Source organism: Eulemur rufifrons, chromosome 15 (genome assembly GCF_041146395.1).
Source record: "Eulemur rufifrons isolate Redbay chromosome 15, OSU_ERuf_1, whole genome shotgun sequence".
Lineage (NCBI taxonomy): Eukaryota > Metazoa > Chordata > Mammalia > Primates > Lemuridae > Eulemur > Eulemur rufifrons.
The window spans coordinates 22,594,200-22,619,199 of record NC_090997.1 but is presented as its reverse complement, the minus strand read 5'-3'; the positions used below and the strand labels follow the sequence as shown (position 1 = coordinate 22,619,199).

General features: G+C 35.3%; 1 protein-coding gene across 1 annotated transcript in view; it reads right to left on the bottom strand.

Annotated features, from left to right (window-relative positions):
- Positions 1 to 1,549: 1,549 nt before the first annotated feature.
- The window catches only part of GFRAL (GDNF family receptor alpha like), a 78,333-nt gene continuing 54,882 nt past the window's right edge, over positions 1,550 to 25,000 (bottom strand). The window contains exons 8-10 of the mRNA XM_069489061.1: positions 4,163 to 4,258; positions 4,000 to 4,072; positions 1,550 to 1,622 (exon numbers count right to left, since the gene is read on the bottom strand). Of these exons, the coding sequence (XP_069345162.1) occupies positions 1,550 to 1,622; positions 4,000 to 4,072; positions 4,163 to 4,258 (242 nt within the window). The remainder of the gene's footprint in view (positions 1,623 to 3,999; positions 4,073 to 4,162; positions 4,259 to 25,000) is intronic.

The following is a 25,000-nucleotide window of genomic DNA, read 5'->3' as shown; positions in this document are numbered from 1 at the left end:
TTAGTGTCTCTGTCCTGATTTTTGTCAGCTTTATCTTCTGCGTTTTCTCAATTTGAACTCCCTGCTCTAGAAACAGGTGACTATTTAGAGTTCCCTAAATGCTCGATGCTGCTTCCATCTGCAGTTCTGCTTACTCATTCTTGCTGTCCTAGGAGATAAGATTCTGTTTTCATCTATTTTACACTCTGCCCTCTCCTTTTCTGCTCAACACAAACCTATTTCTAAAAGCAACTTGACTTCCTTCGTCAGTTTTCCAGAGAATGGTTTGCATTTTCCCAGAAATGACCGAGTCTACATTAAATGGCAGCGATTTCGAGCTGGAAATCCCTACGTTCTCTTCCCGTTAATTCTCTTCACAGCCACTGAAATATGTAGACCTCCTTGAGGGACGTCTGTGACTCATCAAATTATTCTTCCTTGTTTTAAAAGATAAAGGATGGCTTTTCAATTACTCTGAGTAAACACAGCCAAATGTTAACTACAAATTTAATTTAATACAGACAATTTAATACAGACAAAATGTAGTGAACAGCAGTAGAAATGAGACCAAACAAGCAGAAAATATTTGACCTTTAATTGCGAGTATGTGACTAATTATTAGCACAGTATCAGATTATTGAATATTTGTGTCTCTGTGCCACTATAGAGAATACAGCCTCGTGGTTATTCTGAGCAATGTGTACCAGTGTGATTGTAGACAACTGAAAAACACACAGGTCTCAAAAACTTAACTAATAAGCATCTTTTCTACCATTTTCTAATCATAGTTATACTTTGATGTCAAATCAGGCCAAAAGTCACAGTATAGAAACTAAAAGTAACAATTATGCTGTTACTGTATTATTGCAGAAGTTCATAATAATTATCATAGAAAAATTAAATTCATAAATAAAATATATCATTATTGAAATGCACATTAACTTTTTTCAGCCAATGTAGTTGCTTTCCATCTTTATGGGAATTAAATGAAGTTCAAGTAAAATTCAACACTATTCAAATTATAAAAATTCAAGACATCACTTCTGATTTTTAAGGCTCATGATCTAACCAAATATATTTAAGAACTTAAAGTCAATGCTAATGCTTAAACTAGTCATTTGAAAATAGATGAGAATATACAAATAAATATACTGTATATTTTTATTAACATTTCCTTTTTGTCAAGTTAATGGAAATTTATAAAATTAATCAAGAAAAAACCCTGCTAACTCTACAATGTCATATTATGATTGCAACTAATTAATATTACACAAATTCATATTTATTATGAGAGTAAATCATGTAAAATGTAACTTGGCATAACACTTTTTGCCTTCGAGGGAAACATTAATTCTGTACCAATGTTGTAAAATATACCAAAGTGTATTCTTAAGAAAAAATAAATCTAACATTATCATGCCATATTATGATACCTTACATTATTATGCTTAATGATCCAATATTATTAAATCCATCTTAACATTTTCCTTCTTCATGAGGGATAGGATACTCTGTTGACTGGCTGCAAAGACTTGTTTTAAAGAAAGTGATTGTTAATGATCTTCAGCTCTTAATGAATCACAAGTCCTCCATGTATTTGGATTGGTGAAGGATCTCTTGTTTGACTTGATATTCTGGAGGTTCTATATAAAAGTAGAAGTAAAAGTTAACGATATGCCAATTTAAGGATTTTACAACTGTGCTGGTGAATGTTTATATTTTTGGATGAAGCCTGTGCCCAAAGGGAAAAAAAATAATCAAGTTCATGAATGTAAAGTTCCAATAGTAAAATATTCTATAGTCTTTCTAAAGAGTGTCATGCATTTAACTGTGATTTCCAAGTAATCATTAAAAGAAAAAAAAAAGTCCTTTCTTTTCTCAAACACGTGAGTTATTAATTATTTGTTTCTCTGAAAACTTCTTTGAAGATTTAGGGCTGTTGGCATTTAGCATAACGTGAAACAAATGCAAATATCTTAATCTTTACTGAAGATGAAATTCACATAGATTAAACCTGACCACTAAGTCAATAAACAATGCCGCAATGGCAATCAGCCTCCTTTCATTAGGGAGCATTATTTATGTGTAGAAGAGAGGTAACACAGGTTTTGTTGTGGATGATGCTTTTGTTTTGTTTTGTTCTTTCCATGATGGCTTTGACTTCTGTCATTTCCCTAATCCTAGGTCTGGAACTTTCAGATTACACATCATGATCAATTTTAAATTGCATGGAAAATAATTTGTAAGTAGGTGTAATGTACTTATTAACATGAATAATTTGCTTTAAAATACATATTAGAAAAAGTTCAAGATTTTTGTTTATAGTGGTAACACTCCTGCCGCCGTTCAGAAAAGGGATATGCCTTCTATGTAGGCAAGAATGGAGGTAGAGTTACAGCTGATATGTAGGGAATTAGGAATAGCATACACCTTATTTAAACCTACAGCACCAAGTAATCTGGAAAACCTCATGGGCCCAACGGACAGATGTAAACTTTATACATTATATATGTGGCTAAGAAGTAAAGATTGAGATTAAAGTAAGATTTTTGCTAGGCCAGAAGACCATCTGTGTTTCTCTGAAACAATATGTTTGTCATGGAATATCTAGGCAGGCACAGTAACTAATGAGTGCTCTCAAATATTTTAAACCAAACAAAGAAAAGTTTAATAAATTCCAAATGCTATTTTTTCCCCTTAGAAAGGGACTCTAATTATTTGGCCTTCAAATATTATCTTGGAAACCACGGAATATCTTCTCATACAAATATAACTTTTAAGGCCTTGGAGAAAAGCAGTTTGTTTTGGTACTGGTTTTGGTTAACATCAAATTAAATGTTCAGAGGGGTTGGATCCAACAAGTGGATACCTTTTGTTTAGCTGGCATTGCATTAAAACTAGATAAATTTGAGTGTCCTTAGGCAGAGCATATACACTCATCATGTACCCGACCCCTTGGTATGGCCATATACCTCCCAAGCTCAGTCTTTAGTTCTATTTGACTGGTTGTCAAGGTCTTTAAGTCTGAGATTTTTGGAGGAGCAGTATGTGTTCATGCATTGCATCGTGGACTGAGTCAGTCTTCCTCTAGGTGTCAGAAGTCATGAAATAAGAGAAACATCTGCTTCTGCTCTTCTGTAGGCCCAATATTGCTGAAAAATGCAGTTTATAAGTGTGTACATATGCATGTATACATACTTGTATATTTCTTCATTAACATATAGGATACTCAAATTATACACTTATGTAAAATGAATAAGCAAATGAACATGATTGATGTTTAAATATGATGTTAATTTTTTTAAGTTAAAGGTAAGCCAGTGCGTACTGTTTTACATCTACTTGTAAATGTTGAATAAGTGGAAAAATTTTATACCCTAGACACTTAGAAGTCTAGAGATTGATGTGCCTCTAAGGTTAAAGTCTCACGTGCCTGCTGGAGCATTACTACATTCCAGCAATGAAGGCAGCCGAGAAGGTTTGGAAAGAGTAAATTAATGGCAGGTAATGGTGATGTCTTTCAGTGGGTACCCTTTAAGGCCTTCTTAAATGTCTCTTTCAATAATTGTATACTAAAACATGAATAAAATCCATTAGCATATAAGAAATTAGAGTGAAGACTAAATCTTCAGGTAAATATAAATGTATGAAGTGTACAATAGGTTGGTTATGTAAGCTTTTCAATCCTGCAAATGATTTGAATAAGGAACACAGCAAAGTTCAGTTTGGACTTTGTAGGAAATGCAGGGGAAATGATTGATAACAGTTTAATGGGAGGGAACATGCAATGCATATGTGCTTGTAAAATGCAACATAAAAAACCTCCTATGATCACATTTCCCTTACGTAGGAAGACTGAGAGTAACAGTGTCACAGACTTATGCCACATAAAAGGTGATTTAGTATGCCTTAGAGAAGCTTTCATTCTCAGGCCCTTGGTAAGCCCAGCCATTGTGAAACGTGCTTCACCAGCGCTCAGATTCCCCTCCAGCCCTTCCCCTATGAGCTGTGTTCAGTTACCTCAGTTTGACCATAACCAACAGAAGGATTCCACAGGTGACTGTCATGCACATGACAGCATAGATTACTTCTCCTAGGAACAAAAGATTAAGAGAAGAAGTCACTGGAGTTTTAGAGGGAATCAATAATAAAAATATTATAAAGTCTTTGATTTTTAACTGACCATTGAAGGGGGAATGAAATCCAGTTAATGTGATTTCCCTTGCATGTTTTCTTTTATACAATGCAATGCCTTTGACATTAGACAGGGTTGGATAATCTGAAAGAAAATAATAAGAATGAGATTAAAGTATTTAAATATTATGCATTACTTTTATTCCCTGGGTTGTAACTTGTTTTGTATTATAAGTCAGCAAATTATTTCTATGACATTGTTTTAATAAATTTGATAGATTTAGGTGAAAGCGGGAACACAAATTTTAACAGCTTGTTTTTCCACTTTATTTATTTATTTATTTATTTTTTGAGACAGAGTCTCACTCTCTTGCCCCCACTAGAGTGCCATGGCGTCAGCCTAGCTCATAGCAACCTCAAACTCCTGGGCTCAAGCGATCCTCCTGCCTCAGCCTCCCGAGTAGCTGGGACTACAGGCATGTGCCACCATGCCTGGCTAATTTTTAGATATATATAATTTTAGTTTTCCAGCTAATTTCTTTCTATTTTTAGTAGAGACGGGAGTCTCGCTCTTGCTCAGGCTGGTCTCAAACTCCTCATCTCAAATGATCCACCCATCTCAGCCTCCCAGAGTGTTAGAATTACAGGCATGAGCCATGTTTTTCCACTTTAAATCAGGTAATTTCCCTATAGAAACTTCTTCCCTGCAAACCATGATTATAAAAAAGATTACATTTTATAAGATAACTCATATCTTATATATAGACTTGGAAAATAAAAGAAAGTCATTTTAGGGCACCCACTGGACTATTTAAAAAGATCCTTTTTTTGTAAGAGTGATTGTTTTAATGTGCTTTTAAGGATCTCATTTCCCTAATACTCATGGTATATATGGGTCCTCTAAAGGAGAGTCCCTAAACCAAATACTCTGTGTACCTCTTCACTGGAATAACTAGCTTTGCTTATTTCCCGTGTCCCCCGTCCTCTTCCCCCATCCCCCACCTTAACTAGTTCACTTTCTACTGTTGTTACCTATATTTGCCCCACTACAGAGCTACTCCTGGTCACTCTGAGGTCCTCGTCTTCTTGTACATGTTTCTGAGAAATACACTCCCACCAATTCCAGCAGGTTCACGACTCTAGACAACATGCTTCATATGGCCAGGTTTTAAAAAGGAATCTTTCCCCTTGAGGACATGGTCTTTTTTCTGGCTTTCCCAATTTAAAGACAAAAAGATGCAATAATTAAAATTAATTGATAGACTTATTTTAGGGGATTTTTATTGGTAACTTTAAAGTGAAATCATCCCTAATTTTGACTTAATTTGACACAAATATGAATGTCAAACATACCAATCATCTAATAACAATTTTTTTGATGATGAAGATTAAGGTCAGCTTTGAAGCATTAAAAGAAAAAAAAAAGGGAAAATGAAGTAAAGCCTCCACTTAAGAAAGGCTTTCCTGTCCTTTGTTATAGATGTTTCATGTATTTTGAGACCTAGATATCTATTCATGAGAAGACAGTTGTTTATAGAAATCAGTGTGTCAAATAGTGGGATGTTATATCTGATGATAACAGGCTCTGAGCAGAAAGGAAGGGAGATGAGAAGATATGTAGTCATACATCACTTAATGTGGGGTATGTGCTGAGAAATGCATAGTTAGGCAATTGGGTTTTTGTGTGAACATTATCGTGTGTACTTATATAAACCTAGATGGTATAGCCTACCATACATCTAGGCTATATGGTATATCCTACTTCTCCTGGGTTACAGACCTGTATAGAATGTTAGTTACTGTATTGAATTCTGTAGGCAGTTGTAACACAATAGTAAGTATTTGTATATCTAAATATAGAAAAGGTACAGCAAAGAATATGGTATTATAATCTTATTGGGCCACTGTTGTATGTGTGGTCTGTCGTTGATAGAAATGTCCTTATGTGGTGCATGACTGTATTACCAAAGGTTGCATTCAATCATATCTCCACACAGGGCTGCTGCTGTTCAGAAGACAGCTCCTTGGAAGCCAAAATTTTTTAGGTCTATGTTAGGAATAATCAGTAAACTGATAGACTGGAGTTTCACTAATAAAACTCTCAGGGTGGGTCAGGAAGAAGCAACCCAATACAAGACTAGAAAAGTAACCGAGGAGGATTTTGTCATTAGAAAACTCATTCTCAAGGATTTTGAACTCTAAAACAAGGCATTTTTAGTTAAAGAAGTTTTAGTCCACAACTTGCCCACTGGTTTAGCATTTATTTAGGAAACCTCCCCTTCTTAGGAACTGAAAATCAACCTCTGCGGAATGTAAAAGTAGTAGAGGTAGAGCTTGTGAAATTTTTTTTAACTTTTGTGATTATAAAATAAATTTTGTTATGCACTATAAAGATGGTATGGAAAAATTGAGCAATTCCAATATTATTGTTTTTTGTAATTGCAGTCCTTTTGGGAAGAATTAACTTTAATCAAATTAAGCATACAGATTTTTAATGAAAAAAAATGATCACAATGAAATTTTATATTTAAATCAATTGAGAATAGGAAGAGTAAATGGTTTTTCTTCTTTTAAAATTGCCTAAATGTAATTGTATATGAAATACATTAGCTGATTAATTATTCAAATGATGCCATGGTTTTCCTTTATGAAATTCTATCCCTAAGTACATTTGGTCTAGTTAGGTATCACAATTCATCTTTGCATTAAAAAAGTATTATTTTGACGAATTAGGCTATCTTTTACACATGTAACTGCCTCGAGTAATTGTTAAACATTCACCTAGCAAAGTTTAGAAAGAATCTGCTCATTCACTAAATTTCACTCACATGGAACTCACTAACAAAATTATAATAGATCAATGACAGAAATGCTAGCTAATGATCCCAGTGAAAATTTAAATGCGTCTAGCAATCACTCCACAATCTTAAATATTGCACCCTAGGAGGATACCGAATATCAGTTAGAGAGATTAATGTTACTGAGGGTTTCTTGGCTACTGAAGCCCACTGGAGTTTCTTCCCCACCTTTTATAAACAGTGAGGTTTATAGTGTTTTATAACCATGAAATTAAAGTAGGCAGAGTTGATAACTAACCTCAGTCCCACACCATCTGCTATATTTATAGATAAACACTGTCAGTGACTTGTTTATCTTAACTTGTACCCTGGAGGAATTAAATGCTATTATGAACTGTATTGTAAAATCCCTGTACATTTGATGGGAAATCAAGATTAATTTCAACCTTGCATTAGGAACAATTTAAATAGTGTTCTCTCCAAATGAGCTGCATAGTTATGATTTCTATTTTTTTGTCGCCAAAATTCTTATGCAATATTGGCTGAGAACTGATGGGGACTGAAAACTGCTTTGTATAATTTATATGAAATGGTAAATGTATTGTAAAAGATGTAGTAGATCAAAGACAAAACAATGATTTAAAAACAAATGTCAGAATATTTGAAATAGAAATTAAACATATTACAGACTGTAAATTTGTAAACATTTATTTCATTTTAATTAAAACATAATTTAGAAGAGACAATTAGGGGGAAAAAAACTGCTTGTATCTAGAATGAGGTTAGTAGGAAAAAAAGGTCCCAAAATTGAACAGTAATTTCTACCTTGAATTATATTATTACAAGCACTAGTGAGCTTATAATAAGAAGAGAAATATGCAATAAGAATGCAGATAATTTGCATTGTATTTTATAAATTTCATAACTGTGTTTCATATATGGAGGTTTTTAATGTACAGAATGTTTTTAATGAAAAAATGTTTGTGACAGTACCATTGACTGTATGGATAAGTTTCTGATGTCTTCATTTGAAACTGAATAATTCACTAATTACTACTCTTTAAAAATGCATAAAATTTTACCTGGCTAGCTTATATAATGTTTTCATGGGCTGATTGAAAACACCAGGGGAGAGAGAGATAGGAAAGGATACCTTTAGGAGAGTCTTCATGGTTATTTGAAATGATGAGATAATCCAGAAAGTTGTATCAGTTATTGAGATTTGAAATGGAAAAAATATATATATAATTGCAGTAACTCTTTCCTACACATAAATTTCTAAATCTGCAGGGGAAAGCTGACTATAAATGTATGAAATGTATTTTTAATTCTCCTTAGTAACCTTCTTGAGAATGAACACCAAGTCTATCTAATGTATAATATAGTAAGGCTATCACAATGCCATGCTCATGCAATTATCCAATGGACAAACAGTATGTATTAGCAACTTTCACATTTGAAATAGTACATTTGTCACTGTGTAGTGTACAGTTATATACTGTTTAGTTCTTTCTTATCTTTAACTGACATTAGTCGAGTATCTTCACATAAATCACATATATTTCACCATTTCTTAAAATGTAAATTCAGCAGGCCAGCTGAAGGGTGTATGGTCACCTAGTCAATAAGCATTTGTTAAGCAATTATTTTGCCTGGAGATTAATTCTAACAGTCAAGTTTGTTTACTGATGGACAAAAAGTAATCATCTTGGTCATTGGATTAGAGATATCGAAGAAGAACAAAGAACTTTGAGAATTTCTCTGAGCCTTGGCTTTTGTATTTATAAAATGAGACCAGTAATACCTATGTATGCAAGATTGTTTTGAGGATTAAAACTACTATTAAACTAATATTAGGCTAATAGAGCTCTTGGAGGCCTCCATGAGAAAGAATGCACAATTATAATGAGAATGGAAGGGAAAACAAGGAAAAGAGAAGGATTCCTTTCTTATTATTTTTCACTCTCTTCCCTCCCTGCCCCCCCTTCCTTTCTCTCTTCTTTCTTTATCTTTCTTTAACAAGTATTTAGTGAGCATTTACTATTGACTGGCATGGGAGATGAAAATGTGATGCACATGTGCTTTTTCAATATTGTTAAATGTGGTAAAAGGATACACCATATTTGCTGCCTTTGCAATCACCACTCAGTGATTGAGATGATGGCTGAGGAACCATCCTATTACCTCTAGTTCCTGTCCCTTTCTCAGTAATACATTTTCTAGCTACCTTGAGAGAATCCCACACTACTCCATTAAAGTGTCAATATCATAGCTACCTTTGGTGACTATCCTTCATTATCCAGCTGTCCTGAAAGAGTTGTCTACATAACCATCTCCCTTCCCCACCTCATTTCACTTTACAACCCTTCCAAACAGGTTTTTGCTCCACTATTCCATTGAAATTGTTCTTTCAGGGTCACCTAAGGCCTAATTGGCTATTTTAATTATTCTTCCTTATTGGTTCCTCCTGCTGTCCTCAATTTCTAAACGGTGGAGTCTTACAAGATTCAGTCTTGCCCCTCCCCTTTAATAAGAAGAAGTCTAATAATCTCACCAAGTGAACTCAATTTTGCAATGATTTTAAGTGAACTACAGATTTATATCCAACTGCCTTCCTGATATCTTCACTTATATATCTTATAGCCATAGCAAATTAAACAAGTCCTAAACTAAATTTAGGCTTCCTCTTATTAAACTAATTTGTCTCACTATTTCTCATCTCAGTAAATGATACAGCCTATCCATATCATTCAGATAATCTGGAAATTATCCTTGAATTTTCCCCTTCTTTCCATCACGTATCCCATTAGCCAATTAGTCCTGTTGATTTTACCTAAACAGATATTTTAATTCTATTCTTCTTCATTGTCATCTCCACTGAACTAGCTGAAGCCATTATCATGTTCCATTGGACCTTCTCCAACAAATAACCCAATATCCTCAACATTTTTCCTATTTTCACTCCTGCCAGTTTCCAATCAAAAGCAATCAGGGTGACCTATTAAAAATGCAAATCATACCTCACCTACTTAAAATCTTTATATGTCCTCCCACTGAACTTAAGTGGAAACCTAAAGACTATGTAATGTCTAGAAAGTCCTGCATGATCTAAGCCCTGCCAATCTCTTCAATATGTGTCCTCTTGTCTCTGCTCATTTTATTCCAGCCACCAAGAGCCTTCTTCCCTCCTTCCTTCCCTCCCTTCCTTCCTTCCTTCCTTTTAGTTTCTCAAACACACTAAGTATTTTCTTTATTGCTGGAGCTCTTGGCACTTGCCATTGCCTCCTTCTGGAGCAGACTCCTTCTTTTCCTTCAGGCGCCTGCCTAAAGACCATCTCCATGGAAAGATCTTCCCAGGTTATTTTACTGAAGTAGAACCATCTGTCATTTTCTATTTCAGAAATCTGATTTCAGGAAGACACAGTAAATTCAAAGTTTTTTTAGAAAAAGTAGAGTTTTCTAAACTGTATGTCATAGAACACTATTCTGTAGAATACTTTTATGCATTAGGCAAATAAAAGATCCTATAAGTAAATGACTTTGGACAAAATAAATGATATGTATTTTTGCTGCAAGTGCTTTCTGGTTTTATGATATAGTTGAGTAGCACCATTATCTAAATTTTTTTTTTCTCCAGGGGATATGTCTGAGAATCCGTGAAAAATAATTTGGAAAATACGGGTATATGTGATGAAATGACAAGCATTTATATATTTTGGGCAGACATAAAATGTTTATTGAAGATCTTTATTTTTGCTTAGTCAATGGACTAAGAAGAGAACAACACACTGACAATACTGTGTTTCCATGAATGTAAGCACTAATTTATAATCCTAAACACATACATGCAAGTACCAGGCATCACGATTCCTCTTGTTCTCTATTTCTGGAAGCCGAGCAAATTTTTCACTCTGTGGTTTGAGAGATGCCTGACCTTTCAAATGTTTTTCCTATTGCCCCTTAGGGAGGTTGGTGTGATGCAACATTAGTCTCACTTTCCCCGCCAGTTAATCTGACATTCTTCAATTTCTCAGCATGTACCCATGGGATATGGAGAATTTTGAGTCTGCTGTCTACTTAGGAGACCTCTTCCAGCAGAACCAAAATGAGTTCATGGATAATTTATTTCCAGTCACCTATAAATATCCACAAGATCATGTGATAGAAACTAGCATATCTGGACCCATGTACAGATTGTCCAGTTAAGTAGTGGCTTTCTACTTCAAAGCTAGTACCATCACAGTCGACATGGCACTATAGTCTTGGGTTGATGCATGGCCCTGATCTCAGGAAGTTCTCAATCCAGTTCCCAGGTAGGGGAAAAATGTGAATAAAGTGAGGTAGAATGATCAAAGAACAATCAGTAGAAAAATATACATCTGGGGAATGGTGAAAAATAAAACTAATTTGCACTCTGGGTGTCCTTGGAAATCTGATAAAGGAGCTTAGATGTGAGAAGTATGAAAGCAGGAACAATGGAGAACAATGGATGTCTTTGGCACACAGAAATGACATAATTAAGGCAGAGTTTAAAAATTAGTCATGGTGTGTAGGATGTTTCGTTGGGTGAAATCTAACCAGGAAGCTACAGCAGAAGTTTAGCCATGAGAAGATAAAAACTGAAAATAGGCGGTAAAAGCTGGAGTAGAGAAGAAAGAATGTGTAAGGATATATTTAAAACAAAGAGATTTTAGTTGGAAATCAGAATGACGCAGAATGATAGCAGCACAAGTGTTAGAATCAGATATGAATTAAAAACTGGCTCTGCCTCCTCACCCCACTTCTGTCATTTTAGGCACTTTATTAAGACTCTTCCCTCATCCTTAAAATGGGATAATACCTACCACAAAATTATGGTTAAAAATTAAATAAGAGAATATATGAAGAGAACTTGCAACAGTGCTTAGCACACATTAAGTGATCAACAAGTTATATCAAGTATTAGATAATTTAGGTTTTATTTGATAGCTAAAATGAAGAAGGCTAAATCAAAGATCACTCATAGGTCCTTGAGATGACAGGACGTCTTACAAAAGATTTGGGGTGAAAGATGAGAAACTAATAGAGAAGACAACTAAAAGTCCGTCTCCCCACTCTTCAACATGGCCGTGCAGAGGAAGGAGCACTGGCTGTGAAATCTGAAAGAACTCACCTACAATCTCAAATGAGTCATCCATCCTTAGACAGTTAATTCAATCTCCTCACCTATGCTTCTAACACGCAGAAAGGGAATTGAGATAGATTGTGTTATTTTTCACAAGGATTCACTCTTCTTTCACTGTAAAGAATTATACATCCACCACCCAATGCCCCGTGAGTTCAAGCACCACTTTCTGGGGGAGTGCGTGTTTACTGACTTGCTGACATTGGGCTTGACCTTGATTTGCATTAGTCAAAAATGTGACCAGAAATGATGTCTATTAGGTTCAAGCATAACCTTAAGAGTGATTCTAGTGCCTGTTTGTGTCTCTTTGCCAGGAAAATGACAGTTCCACATAGGCTGTGCCTTTAGCCCAAGTCGTGGGAAGCAGAACCTCGGCAGACAACCCCCAGCTGCCTACATGCAGCATGGTCTAGAAATCAATTGCTTTATTTTTTGTAAGCCACTGAAATTTGGTAATTGTATATTATTGTGTATCCTAGCAAAAGCCGACTAATTCAGAAGTAATAATATATCATAAATGAAAATTGTAGTCAGAAGAGTGGTGCTTAATAAATATTAGCTTTTTCTTTTTCTTTCCTTTCATATATATATATATATATATATATATATATATATGGTCTGTCAATTGAATTGTAGGTGGAAGGAGAATAAATATGGGAAAAGATTTTAAAGAAAGATGAGAAAGGAGAGGAGTGAACTTTGAGAGACTTTGGGAGAGGCTTGAAGAATATTCCCACCACCTTGGGAATAGGAATGTTTTCCCTTCTCTTTTGGAAAACATGGGGCAGTGAGTTAGGTATTCATTGCAGTCTCTCCTTATGTATCATGCATGGGTGTTAATTTCCAGTTCACCTTATTCTCAAAAATAAGTATGAAATGCTGCATCATTATATCTACCAAGATTTGAATTACACTCCATCAGCTAGTGCCACATTACTTGTATTTATAAACACTTTACGGTTGTATTACAGTACTAGATATTAGCACTTTTGTCAATATAAATTTCCCAGCTGTTTTGTCACTTTACATAAACTCACAAAGACATAGAGAGAATTAGAAATAAAAACAGCATACTAGTACATATAGACAACAGAGTGTAGGGAGGAGGAGTATTGTGGGAATGGGCCAACCTTTGATTTCAAGCCATGGTTCAAGATCCTGCTCCAAAATTTTCTAAATGTACGGCCTGGAGTATTTTTTCCTTTTTCTTTCTTTTGCTTAACTCTTCTGTGTCCCAGTTTTCTATTCTAAGTTAGAATAATAATACATTGGTTTATTGTGAGGATTAAATGAGGCAAGATATGTAAAGTATCTTGCAGCAGTAGACATACAGTAGAAGCTATGATTTTTTTTTAATTAGCAAAGTATGCTTTGCTAGTGTTTACAATCAGTATATTCAAAATGAAATCATTTAAAATGAAATCATGAGATCATTTAAAATGAAATATTCCTGGGTTCTCTCTCTGTAGGTTTTGATTTAATAGGTCAAGAAAGAAGTGGAGAAAATGTACTGGGCATTCATAATTCATAAAGGCCTCTAAACACTGTCAATGTACAGTCAGGATGGAGACCATTGGTAGAGAGTGGAAAACATATAATTTTGGGAGTGAAAGAGAGAAATCAGATGGTAAACCACATCATGTTAGGCTGCTGGAATGGAAGTTCTTAATGAGAGGGGACTTGGGGGAGGGTCAGGGAGAAAGAGGTGGAAGAGTTATGTTTAATAGATAAAGACCTTTTAAAAATCAGCAATTGGTAGAGAATAACCAGATAGAGGGATGGTAACTGCTAAGCCTGTTTTACAAATTGAAAAAAAATTTTGGATCAGTAAGAGATGTTACCACCTCAAAAGTTCCCTTTCAGCTACCTGGCAGTATTAAAAGAACAAAAACAATTAAAAGCAACAGTATTTCCACTTTAGGGTAGTGGTGCTGGAATGGTAGTTTGGGCCAAAGAACAGTGAGAGAAATTGACTGAGTCGAAGCAGCCGTGCAGAAGTGTTGGAAGTAGTTATTAGGGTTGTAGACATATGCTTAGTGTACATTTTCAATGTAATAACTACCATATGTACTTTAAACAAAATACCATTGTAAGTTTTAGACTGTCTTACACTAGCAAGAGTGAGTGAATAGAGTTGCAGGTACTGAATCATGGCTGGCCTGGAAACTTAAAATATCAAGAGCAACATCTTTTCCTACACAGACCCCAGTGACACACAGCAGTGTGTCATGAAGATAAGTCACCCTTTGAAAAAGCCCTGCAAAAACTATGATGTATGTGGTTTCCTTCCTTTCAGATTGCCTTGACTGCCAACTAATGTAGACACACACTCAGGAACTAGTGGGCTCTGATCTCTTTTTGCCAACTGAGTTGTTTTTAAGGATGCTACCATGTGTCTACAGTGAGGGCCAGGCCACCTGACTCAGGTGCTCATGCAATGGTAGAACATCAGTCCCAGAGTTACGACAAATGTAAAGCATTCTGACAGTTGGGAAAGCTCCATCCCCAGACTCAGTGCTAAGTAAAGGAAACCATTCCACCTTAAGGCAGAAACCAACAGAAAGGAGAATAATTTCCCTCACAGAGGCACACTCCCAAAACATCACTAAGGGCTCACATGTGCCAAGAAACACTTTCATCCATTCTGTATTCTTTTATCTAGTTTGAAAACTAATTTGTTTACTGTAATTTGTACCACATGCCCTAAATAGATAGATGCTTTCCAAAGAGTAATGAGTGAGAAGAATAAAAATTATGTTGTGTCCATTTTTACAGTTTACAAGATACAAATGTGATCTTAGAGCATTCTTGCAACTTTTAGCCTGAGAGAATATTTACTGATGTTTGCAATGCTGTCAAGGATTTTCATAAACCCAGGAAAAGAACACTAGCAGATGATTGGAGAAAATCTGATACTTATGGAAGATGAACTGTTGCCACCATAAATGAATTCTTAACAAATCTCTGCTCATTGCTCACCTATCTCATCTAAAGTACTTTATTTGTCTAAGTACCAAACATTCTTTTTTTCTAAGGAGTCTCCCATTAAGATGATATCCCAGCTTGTAGGTGCCGTGGCAGTAACTATTAAGTGCCCACATATGTTTTTTTTTATGGGAATACATCTGATGCCATAATATTGTTGTCACAAGAATACTTGGCTCTTTAAGCCAGGAATACACATGCTCATAATAAATGACTTTTATGAGTTCATATACACAAGCATGATGCACAGAAAGTATAAAGGAAAGACTGCTTGTTTTATGCTGTCTTGGCACTAACTCCATCCCCAATTATAGGCAACAGGGGATTGTATGAAGCCAACGAAAGCATAAGGGTGGAAAACGGAAAAGATAACACTACACTTTCACATAATGAAGCTTGTTATTGTTCAAATTGTAACCGTATTGTTTTGTTGTTCTATTTCCCTCCATCATCTTAAATGCTCTTTTTCTTCTCTACTAATGCCAAAATATGAGTTGTCTCACTCATCAATGGCAACTCTTTAAATCTTTCTTTTTTAGCTTAGAGCAAATAACAAAGGTAGTCAAGGATGATTCATACAGCATTTCGTGTTCAGTGGCAGACTTTTCCCCCTCCCTAAACAACACCTAAGCCTGTAAGGGTAGAGTTGGGGGAAAGTGAAGGTAGGAGACAGCTGTTCTCCTGTTGTTTCTGTTCAGGGTTTATACACTTCAATATTTCCAGATTACAGCAGTGTGAAGCATTTTCTGCAAAATAAGAAGCCAAGCCAAATTTGCTGGGTTTCAGGTCTGCAGACAAAATTTGAACCAGCTGGGTTTTATTGGGAACTTTTGTGAGCAAGAAAACCTAGTTGTGAAACTAAAGCCAGCATTTGTCTCCTTTGGAATGGGCTACATCTTTAAGGACTATCCCCCCGTGTCTTTTCTCTTGAGGGAATTTTGAAAGGTCCTAAGATAAACCTATCAGTTAATTCCTTAGAGTATCTGATTGAAATCTTAGCCAACAAAGGTGGAAAGTGGAGTCAGATATGATGCTCCTCTTAGTCAAATCTTCAGAGAGCTCACAGGAAGCTGGGTGTCTCTCTGTAATCTGGTTTTAGATTACCCAAATTAAAACAGATAATGATTTCCTATACATATGTACTTACAAAAACAAAAGCCAACAGACACACTCACGTTCACTTAAACTCACACACATATATAATGGCACCTGCACAAAGTGGCAAATACTGGCCAACATATTGTATTTGTTCCACATCATGTTTTGAGTGTTCTTAGGTGGGAATCATTGTGCTCTTTGCTAAAAAAATATGCAGTTTTATAGATTTAAACACGTAAGTGGTAGAAGCAAAGAAACATGCCTTATGATTGTTTAGTGAGACTGGGACACATTATTTATAAGCTGTTTAGAATTTGAAAAACAAAGCAACAGAAGGTAATCTAGAACTGGAGAAAAACTTTTTACTCCAAATCTCAGTTTAGATCTCTGAAAGAATGAGTATTTTTCCAAGGGCAAAAAAAGAAATAATACAGGCTTTCTTAAAATTTTAGTGTAATCTTAGGAAGGGAAAGTTATTGGCAGACTACTGGTCTTTTTGGCATTAAAAAAAAAAAAAAAAAATCACCCCTGAGGTGGCCCTATACACAGGCAGTATAGAAGTTCGCTAAAATGTACTGGCCTCAAATGTAACCTCAGTTACCTAACCCAAGAATATTAGGGCACATCTAATCTCAAATATCATCTATTTCTGTGAAACCATTACCAGAATTTAATATTCGAGAAATCGTAGGTCTAGGGAGAGAACAACTTATTCCCCTATAGCACCAGGTAGAGTTATGAATAGAACTTGTTTCCTCTGCTTTTGTTCGTTTTTATTACACCAAATTGTCTCCCATCGACACACTTTTCAAAGAGTCTCTTTTTATATACATATGTCCCCCCTGGGAGATGTAATATTTATACTTAATTGACAATTATAACTTTTGTATCATTAGGTGAGAGCAGTATATTATGGTGGCTAAAATCACAGCTTCTGGTGCCCAAAACTGCTTTGCTTAAATTCTGGCTCTATTGTCTTTTTTGGTAAAAGAAAGAGCCCCTACCTCACATATCGCTTGTGTAAGTTGAATTAATAAGGGCATATAAAATGAATAGAATAGCGTCTGACACATAGTAAGCATTCCATTAGGTCTCAGGACCTTGAGTTAATAAAAGACTAATCATGTAGCATTCATAGTCAGGATGTAGTTTTAAAAGGGAAACCAATATCTTTAGATGTTTATTAAACCTCCATTTTAAAGATATTATATCTTTTATAGCTTCAGTTTTCTCCATGTCATTTCATAATATTGAGATAACACAAAAACTTTCCTTGCTGTTGGTCAAATGGTATGATTATTTTCAAGGGTTTTTTCAGATCCTGACACTAGTAATATTAACACAATATTTTAAAGATCTGCTTCTGGCCATTAGTAATTCACTCTTTCTGCAGAGTCTTTGAAGCAGGCGATAGTGTGCTTGAAAAGCACCCACACCTGATAGTCATTGCTTCCCATCAGAAATGACATCAAATTTAAAGCCAATTGCACAGGTAAACCTCATCTACAGGCTCCATCTCTCTATTCTAAAGACTGGTCCCTCTAGGATGGTCCTGGGTACACCATCAAAGAAGTTGGAACATTCCACATAGTCCAGTCTGGTAGCTGAGTCTTACTTACTATTATTTTGAGAAAGGTAAGCAAATCTAGAATAAACTTAGGGCCTGAGACTTTTCTATCTGCAAAGTTCTGATACAAATTCCAACTGCCAAGACCAAAGTGTCTTCTAAAGTTGCCAAAGTTACCATGAAAAATATGACTTAGTCAAATACATCCAGGTTTCACACTGGATGTTCAAAAAAGTAACCTTATCTATCTGATTCCCCCACCGCACCACCTATTGGTTGTTCTTTACCTCCAAGCCTAATTTAGCTCAGTATGAAGCACACATTCTGCATGACTTTCTGAACATTGTGTGTTGTATGCTGAAAATTAAGTGATGACACTGTTCAGATGTTTTCTGGCTCTTGACTTTTATCCATCCAATCAGTTGTTATCAATGTGGACAATAAAATTGTGGGGCCAATAAGAATTCTTCCAGTGATCCAAGTCTACTTTTTCATGTTTATAACATGACAATCTTGGTACTAATGCATCTGGGATATAGTAATAATTTATACTTAATAGAAAACAGGCATCACCTCACTATTCTTTAATCAAAACCAGTGCCTCTATTCCTGTTGAGTCTGAGGATGTTTTATTGTGTAGGGATAAATGGGAGTTTGCAATATCTTTTGTTCCATTAACTTGGTAAATAAATTTAAAAACATTTAACACTCATGGTACTAGGGATGGTATCTCAAAGAAACTAACATTGAAGCTCCTCCTATAGAAGTACAGTAGTGTGTTCTATATTGATGATTCAAGTAAGAGAGCATTGCCAGACTCTGGCCAATTTTCAGGAAAGAGTCAATGAATACTCTAAGCCAGTGGTTCCTAAAGTTGGTACCCGGACAAGCAGTCTCAGCATCACCTAGGAACTTGTTATACATGCAAATGCCCAAGGTTCATCTCAGGCTTATTGAATGAGAAACTCTGAGGGTGGGAATCCAATCACATGTGTTTTAGAAGCCCTTCACGTGATTTCAATGTAGCTAAAGTTCGAGATGCATGGCCCTAAGCCACTATCTCAAGGAGAATTTTAGAAAACTTTAAGGGCATCTGCTTGAACTCTTTCACAACACTGATATACCCAGTGTCCATGAAAAACATTACTAGATGTTCACAATGCATCACATTAATTAGGTTGGTCTATATCTCAATAGAAGACAGGGCATTGTGTGCAGTCATGCATCACTTAACGACCAGGATACCTTCTGAGAAATGCATCATTAACTGATTTTGTCATTGTATAAACATCATAGAATGTACTTACATTCTACATACCACATGGTATAGCCTACAACTCACCTAGGCTAAATGGTATAGCTATTGCTCCTAGGCTATAAACCTGAAGAGCATGTCACTGTATTGAATACTGTATGCAGCTGTAACACTATGATAAGTATTTGTATATGTAAACATAGAAAAGGTACAGTAAAACTACAGTATTACAATCTTAAGGGACCACCATTATATACATAGTCCATCACTGACCTAAACATTGTTATGTGGCACATGACTGTATAAATATGAAATACATATAATTTTTTCTTAAAAAATCCTTATGAAGCTGTCTAGGTCGTTGGTACTCAAAATGTGATTCCTGGACCAACAGCATCAGCCTCACCCAGTTGGTTGTTAGAAATGCAGCTCTCAGTAACCACCCCAGACCTACTAAATCAGAATCTGTATTTTAACCAGAAACCATGTAATTATTATGCACAATAATTTGAGACCACGTGCCCTACCCGATCATCTACCCTAAAATCATTCAAGGATGAGACCATACTTAAGAAGTCAGTAGGTTGGGCGCGTTGGCTCGCACCTGTAATCCTAGCACTCTGGGAGACCGAGGCGGGAGGATCGCTTGAGCTCAAGAGTTTGAGACCAGTATAAGCAAAAGTAAGACTCCGTCTCTACAAAAAATAGAAAAATTAGCCAGGCATGGTGGCATGCCCTTGTTGTCCCAGCTACTCAGGAGGCTGAGGAAGGAGGATTGCTTGTGCCCAGCAGTTTGAGACTGCAGTGAGATTTGATGACACCACTGCACTCTACCCAGGGCCACAAAATGAGACTCTGTCTCAAAAAAAAAAAAAAAGAAAAAAAAAAGAATTCAGTTATCCTGAGAATATATGACACTTTAGATCTTCCAGAAATTATTGTCTTCCCACATCAACTGTTTGACATCATAATGATTATGCAAAAATCATTGATTTGTGTGATTTTTTTCAAATCCCTCAGAACCTACAGTAAGAGTTAATATTTACTGAATTTTACTACACTCCAGATAATTCTTTACTGATGTGATCTTTGCACCAACATTCTAGGTTAGGAATGTTTATTATAATTTCCATTTCAAAGTCTGGAAATTGAGGCAAAGAGAGCAAATAACTTGTTTACAGTTACTTATTTTTTAAATGATGGAGAATTAGTTTGTACTAACATATATTGGTGCTATCTTGCCTATCTAAGGCTGTGCTATTTAATAAGGTCTATTAACATTTCCAAACATGATACTTGATAATCAGAGGCATTGTTGCTCATCACTGTTTTTAATCAAAATTTAGGAGTTAGGCTGAGGAAGAAAGAGAGTGGAAGAAGAGGCCTTGTTATATATTTTAGATTTTAAAGCTAATGAACGTTAAATACATTGATTTATCCCTGAGGACCAAATCCAAGGAAATATCTAAAATTCTATCTATCAAGTAAATAGCATGAAAGTCAATAGTTACAGAATTTACCATGAATCTGAATTTTTACATTTGATGGTAACCTAAACGAATTTTAAAGAAATGGTTTGTATTATTCTTTTTATTGCTAACTTAAAACACACATGTCTGTTCTCTAAAGAATTCAAAATAATGCAAATAATAAAAAACATGATCCTTAAAGAATAATCACTGATTTCTAAGAGGAAAAACATACATCTACAATTGAGTGCCTATGAATTTGATGGACTACAAATTCACCGTGGAGCCACTTTAATCCAGAAAATACAAAATACTGGACTGTTTAGAAGCTATGTTATAAATATGAATATAGAGTCAAGATATTCTGTTGAATGTTCCTTGGAAAACCAGAGACTTTTTTAGCACCTGGACTGAATTTGAAGGAAACTGGACTTGAATTAGAGTTTTGTGTGGAAACCAAGAAAAAGTCAGTGGTTTTGGCTAGATGAAGTGATTTATTTCAAGCCAAAACTTAACATAAAGCTCCTGAAATGCTAACTTATATGAACTGGCTAAAATAGAAGGTGGTGTGTGTGCATGTGTGTGTATGCATATATGTGTGCGTATGACACAGAGAGAGAAAGAGAGAGAGAGAGAGAAAGACTTTTGCAATGGAAATGTCTTTAAAAATTCACTTAGCTCACTGTTTTATTTATAGTCTATAATCTTTTCTCAGTCATTGATCAGATAATGATAAAAACTAAAATGAGAATTTACAAAAGTGAGTTTGAGCCTGTATTAATCCATTTTGCATAGTCTTTAAATTATTCCACTAAAAATAAGTCTAAAATTTTATGTACTTCAGAAAAAAATATATAAAATTATGTATTATGCACCTCCATATATAAATGGGTGTGTTTAAAGTACTTTCTATAAAAATACTCACTAATGGAATGTTATTTTTAAATCCAGACCCTCACTGGGGATAGACAGATGAAATGTTGTAAGGCAAGATAAAATGCAGCCAAATTATTCATCCATCCATTGAATGCAGACAAGTGAGATGAATATAACAGTCTTGATATCTAAGATGAGGCATAAATAGACAGATGGGTGAGATGTATGGCTATAAAAAAGGAATTAAATGGTAGAAACAGGCACAAGTCAGAAGGGCACTTTTCTTTTTTAAAAATTTTAGAATATTATGGGGGTACAAAGGTTTTGGTTACATGAATTGCCTTTGTACAGTTTGAGTCAAAGTTATAAGTATGTCCATCACTCAGATACTGTGCATTGTACCTGTTAGGTGTGAATTTATCCATCTCCACCTCCCCAATCCCATCTGCTTAATTTCCATTGAATTTTACTGCCTTATGTGCACATGAGTGTTGATCTATTAGTTCCAATTTAGTAGTGAGTACATGTGGTTTTTGTTTTTCCATTCTTGTGATACTTCACTTAAAAGAATGGTCTCCAGTTCCTCCCAGGTTGTTACAAAAGGTATTAGTTCACCATTTTTTTAATGGCTGAGTAATACTCCATGGTATAGATATACCATATTTTCTTAATCCACTTATGTAATGATGGGCACTTGGGTTGTTTCCACATCTTTGTGATGGTGAATTGTACGGCAGTAAACATTTTAGTGAAAGTGTCTTTTTGATAAAATGTCTTTTTTTCTTTTCTGTTGGATAAATTTGCTGGATCAAATGGTAGGTCTAGTTTTGTTCTTTGAGGTATCGCCATACTACTTTCCATAGTTTGAACTAGTTTGCAGTCCCACCAAAAGTGTATAACAGTTCCTTTCTCTGTGCATCCACACCAGCATCTGCTGTTTTGGGACTTTTTGATATAAGCCATTCTCACTGGAGTTAGGTGATATCTCATTGTGATTTTGATTTGCATTTCTCTGATGATTAGAGATGTTGAGCATTGTTCCTTATGTTTATTGGCCTTTAGTCTATCTTTTTTTGAAAAGCTTCTGTTCACGTCCTTTGCTCATTGTTTAAAGGGGTTGTTTGATGTTTTCTTGCTGATTCACTTGAGTTCTTTGCAGATTCTCATTATTAGCCCTTTATTGGATGTATAGCATGCAAATATTTTTTCCCATTCTTTTGGTTGTCTACTGGCTCTATCGATTTTTCCTTGGCTGTGCAGATGCTTTTTAATTTAATCAGTTCCCATTTATTTTCGCTGTTTCTGTGATTGCCTTTGGAATATTTTTTATATTAATAAATTCTTTGCCTATGCCCATATCTAGAAGAGTTTTTCTAACCTCTTGTTCTAGAATTCTTATAATTTCGTGCCTAAGGTTTAAGTCTATTATCCATCATGAATTAATTTTTGTGGGTGGTGAGAGGTGCAGATCCTGTTTCATTCTTCTACATGTGGTTATCCAATTTTTTCAGCACCACTTATTGAATAGGAATTCTTTTTCCCAGTGTATGTTTTTGTCTCCTTTGTCAAATGTCAGATGGCAATATGAGGATGGTTTTATATCTGGGTTCTCTCTTCTGATCCGTTGGTCTAGGTCTCTGTTCTTGTACCAGTACCATGCTGTTTGGGTTACTATAGCCCTGTAGTATAGCTTGAAGTCTGGTAAAGTGATGCCTCTCGATTTGTTCTTTTTGCTTAAGGTTGCTGTGGTTATTCAGTGTCTAGCATTCCTTTCCACCAACAACAGTCAAGCTGAGAATCAAATCAAAGACTCAATACCTTTCACAATAGCAACAAAGAAATAAAATACCTAGGAATATATTTAACTAAGGAGGTGAAAGACCTCTACAAGGAGAACTATGAAACATTGAAGAAGGAAATTTCAGAGGATGTAAACAGATGGAAAAACATATCATGTTCAGATTGGCAGAATCAACTTTGTTAAAATGTCTATATTGCCCACAGTGATTTACAGATTCAATGCAATCTCCATTAAAATACCAACATTATTTTTTGTAGCTCTAGGGAAAATAATTCTATGCTTTGTAGGGAACCAGAAAAGGGCTCTTTTCTTAAGCTTCTCAAAAGACTATACACATCTTTAGGAATTTTTATGATAATATTTCATGAAAGCCAGCTGGTTCTGCAAATCTACTGGGAACAGTCTTCTGTCATCCTTATATTAACAGATAGAGCTATCCACATCACAGCTCATTAAGGGGAAGCACACATTTAAGAGCAAAAATATGTTAGTATCAATTGCTTATTTACAGTGTTAACACCACTCAAGGATCAACTTTAAAATACTTTCCTACTACTCATACTTTTTGAAAGTAGATCTATAAAGAGGAAAAGTGGTGGAAAATATAAGGCTTGAAATGTTTTTTATTAAAGTGAACAGTAGCAGCCTGGTCTTGTTAATTCCTGATTCCTTTGCACAAATATTTGAATTAAAAATTCCAGCTTAAGTGGAAACATAAAGGATTGAGTCTCTTAATAGGGAAGCTGTATTATTAGAAGGAGTCTAATAAGGAAAAGAAAAGCAATGGTATTCAAGAACAGTGCTACCATAGAGATATGGTAGACATTCATTCATTTACTCATTCATTCATTCATTCATTCACGATTTGAGTAGCTAATGTGTATCAACAGTTGTTTGGGGGCACTGAGGTGACACAGGCCACCTTGAGAGCTGCATGGTATTAGTCTTATTAGTCTTGCCTTTCTGAGCACAGACGTTTCTCATTCCCTAAGAGGTGTGAGTGAAAAGGGGCTCTGAGACCTACAGCTGGTGACTGGGTTTTTCCCACATGTAGATTAGAGCAGTGGTTCCCAAACTTGGTTGAAAATCAGAACCACCTGTGTGATATTTTTAATACAGATTTTTGAGCTCCACCTCAGGCCTACTGAGTTAGAATTACTGGGGTTAGGGCTAAATATCCATGTTTTAAACACATTCTCTAGATATTTTTGAGGACTAATCATATTTAAGAAACAAAAATTCAATGTCCATTAATACTGCTCAATAGTTTGGGATTATCTTTGTGACCATCAGTTTTTTCATTAATAATGGAAACATTTTTACCAATATAGTTGGGGAACCAGCTGGCTTTAGTAAAAACTTAATATAGAAACTCCGAGGACACTGTTGGTGAGAACATAAATTAGTGCAGCCATTATGGAAAACAGTATGTAGTTTACTCAAAAAATTAAAAATAAAACTACCAAATGATCCAGCACTGGATATATATCCAAAGGATATGAAATCAGTATGTTGAAGAGATATCTGTACTCCATGTTTACTGCAACATCATTCACAATAGCCAAGATATGGCATTAATCTACCTAACAGTCCATCAGTGGATGAATAGATAAAGAAAATGAGGTATGCATACACAATAGAATACTATTAAACCACAAAAAGAAGGAAATCCTGTTATTTACAAAAATATGGATAAACCTGGAGGACATTATGTTACGTGAAAAAAGCTAGGCACAGAAAGACAAATGCCACACACATGTGGGATCTAAAAAACCTGATCTAATACATGAATAGAGTAGAATAGTGGTTACCAGAAGCTGGGGTTGTTGGGGAGTCCTTAGTCAAAAATGCACAGTTACAGTTAGACAGGAGGA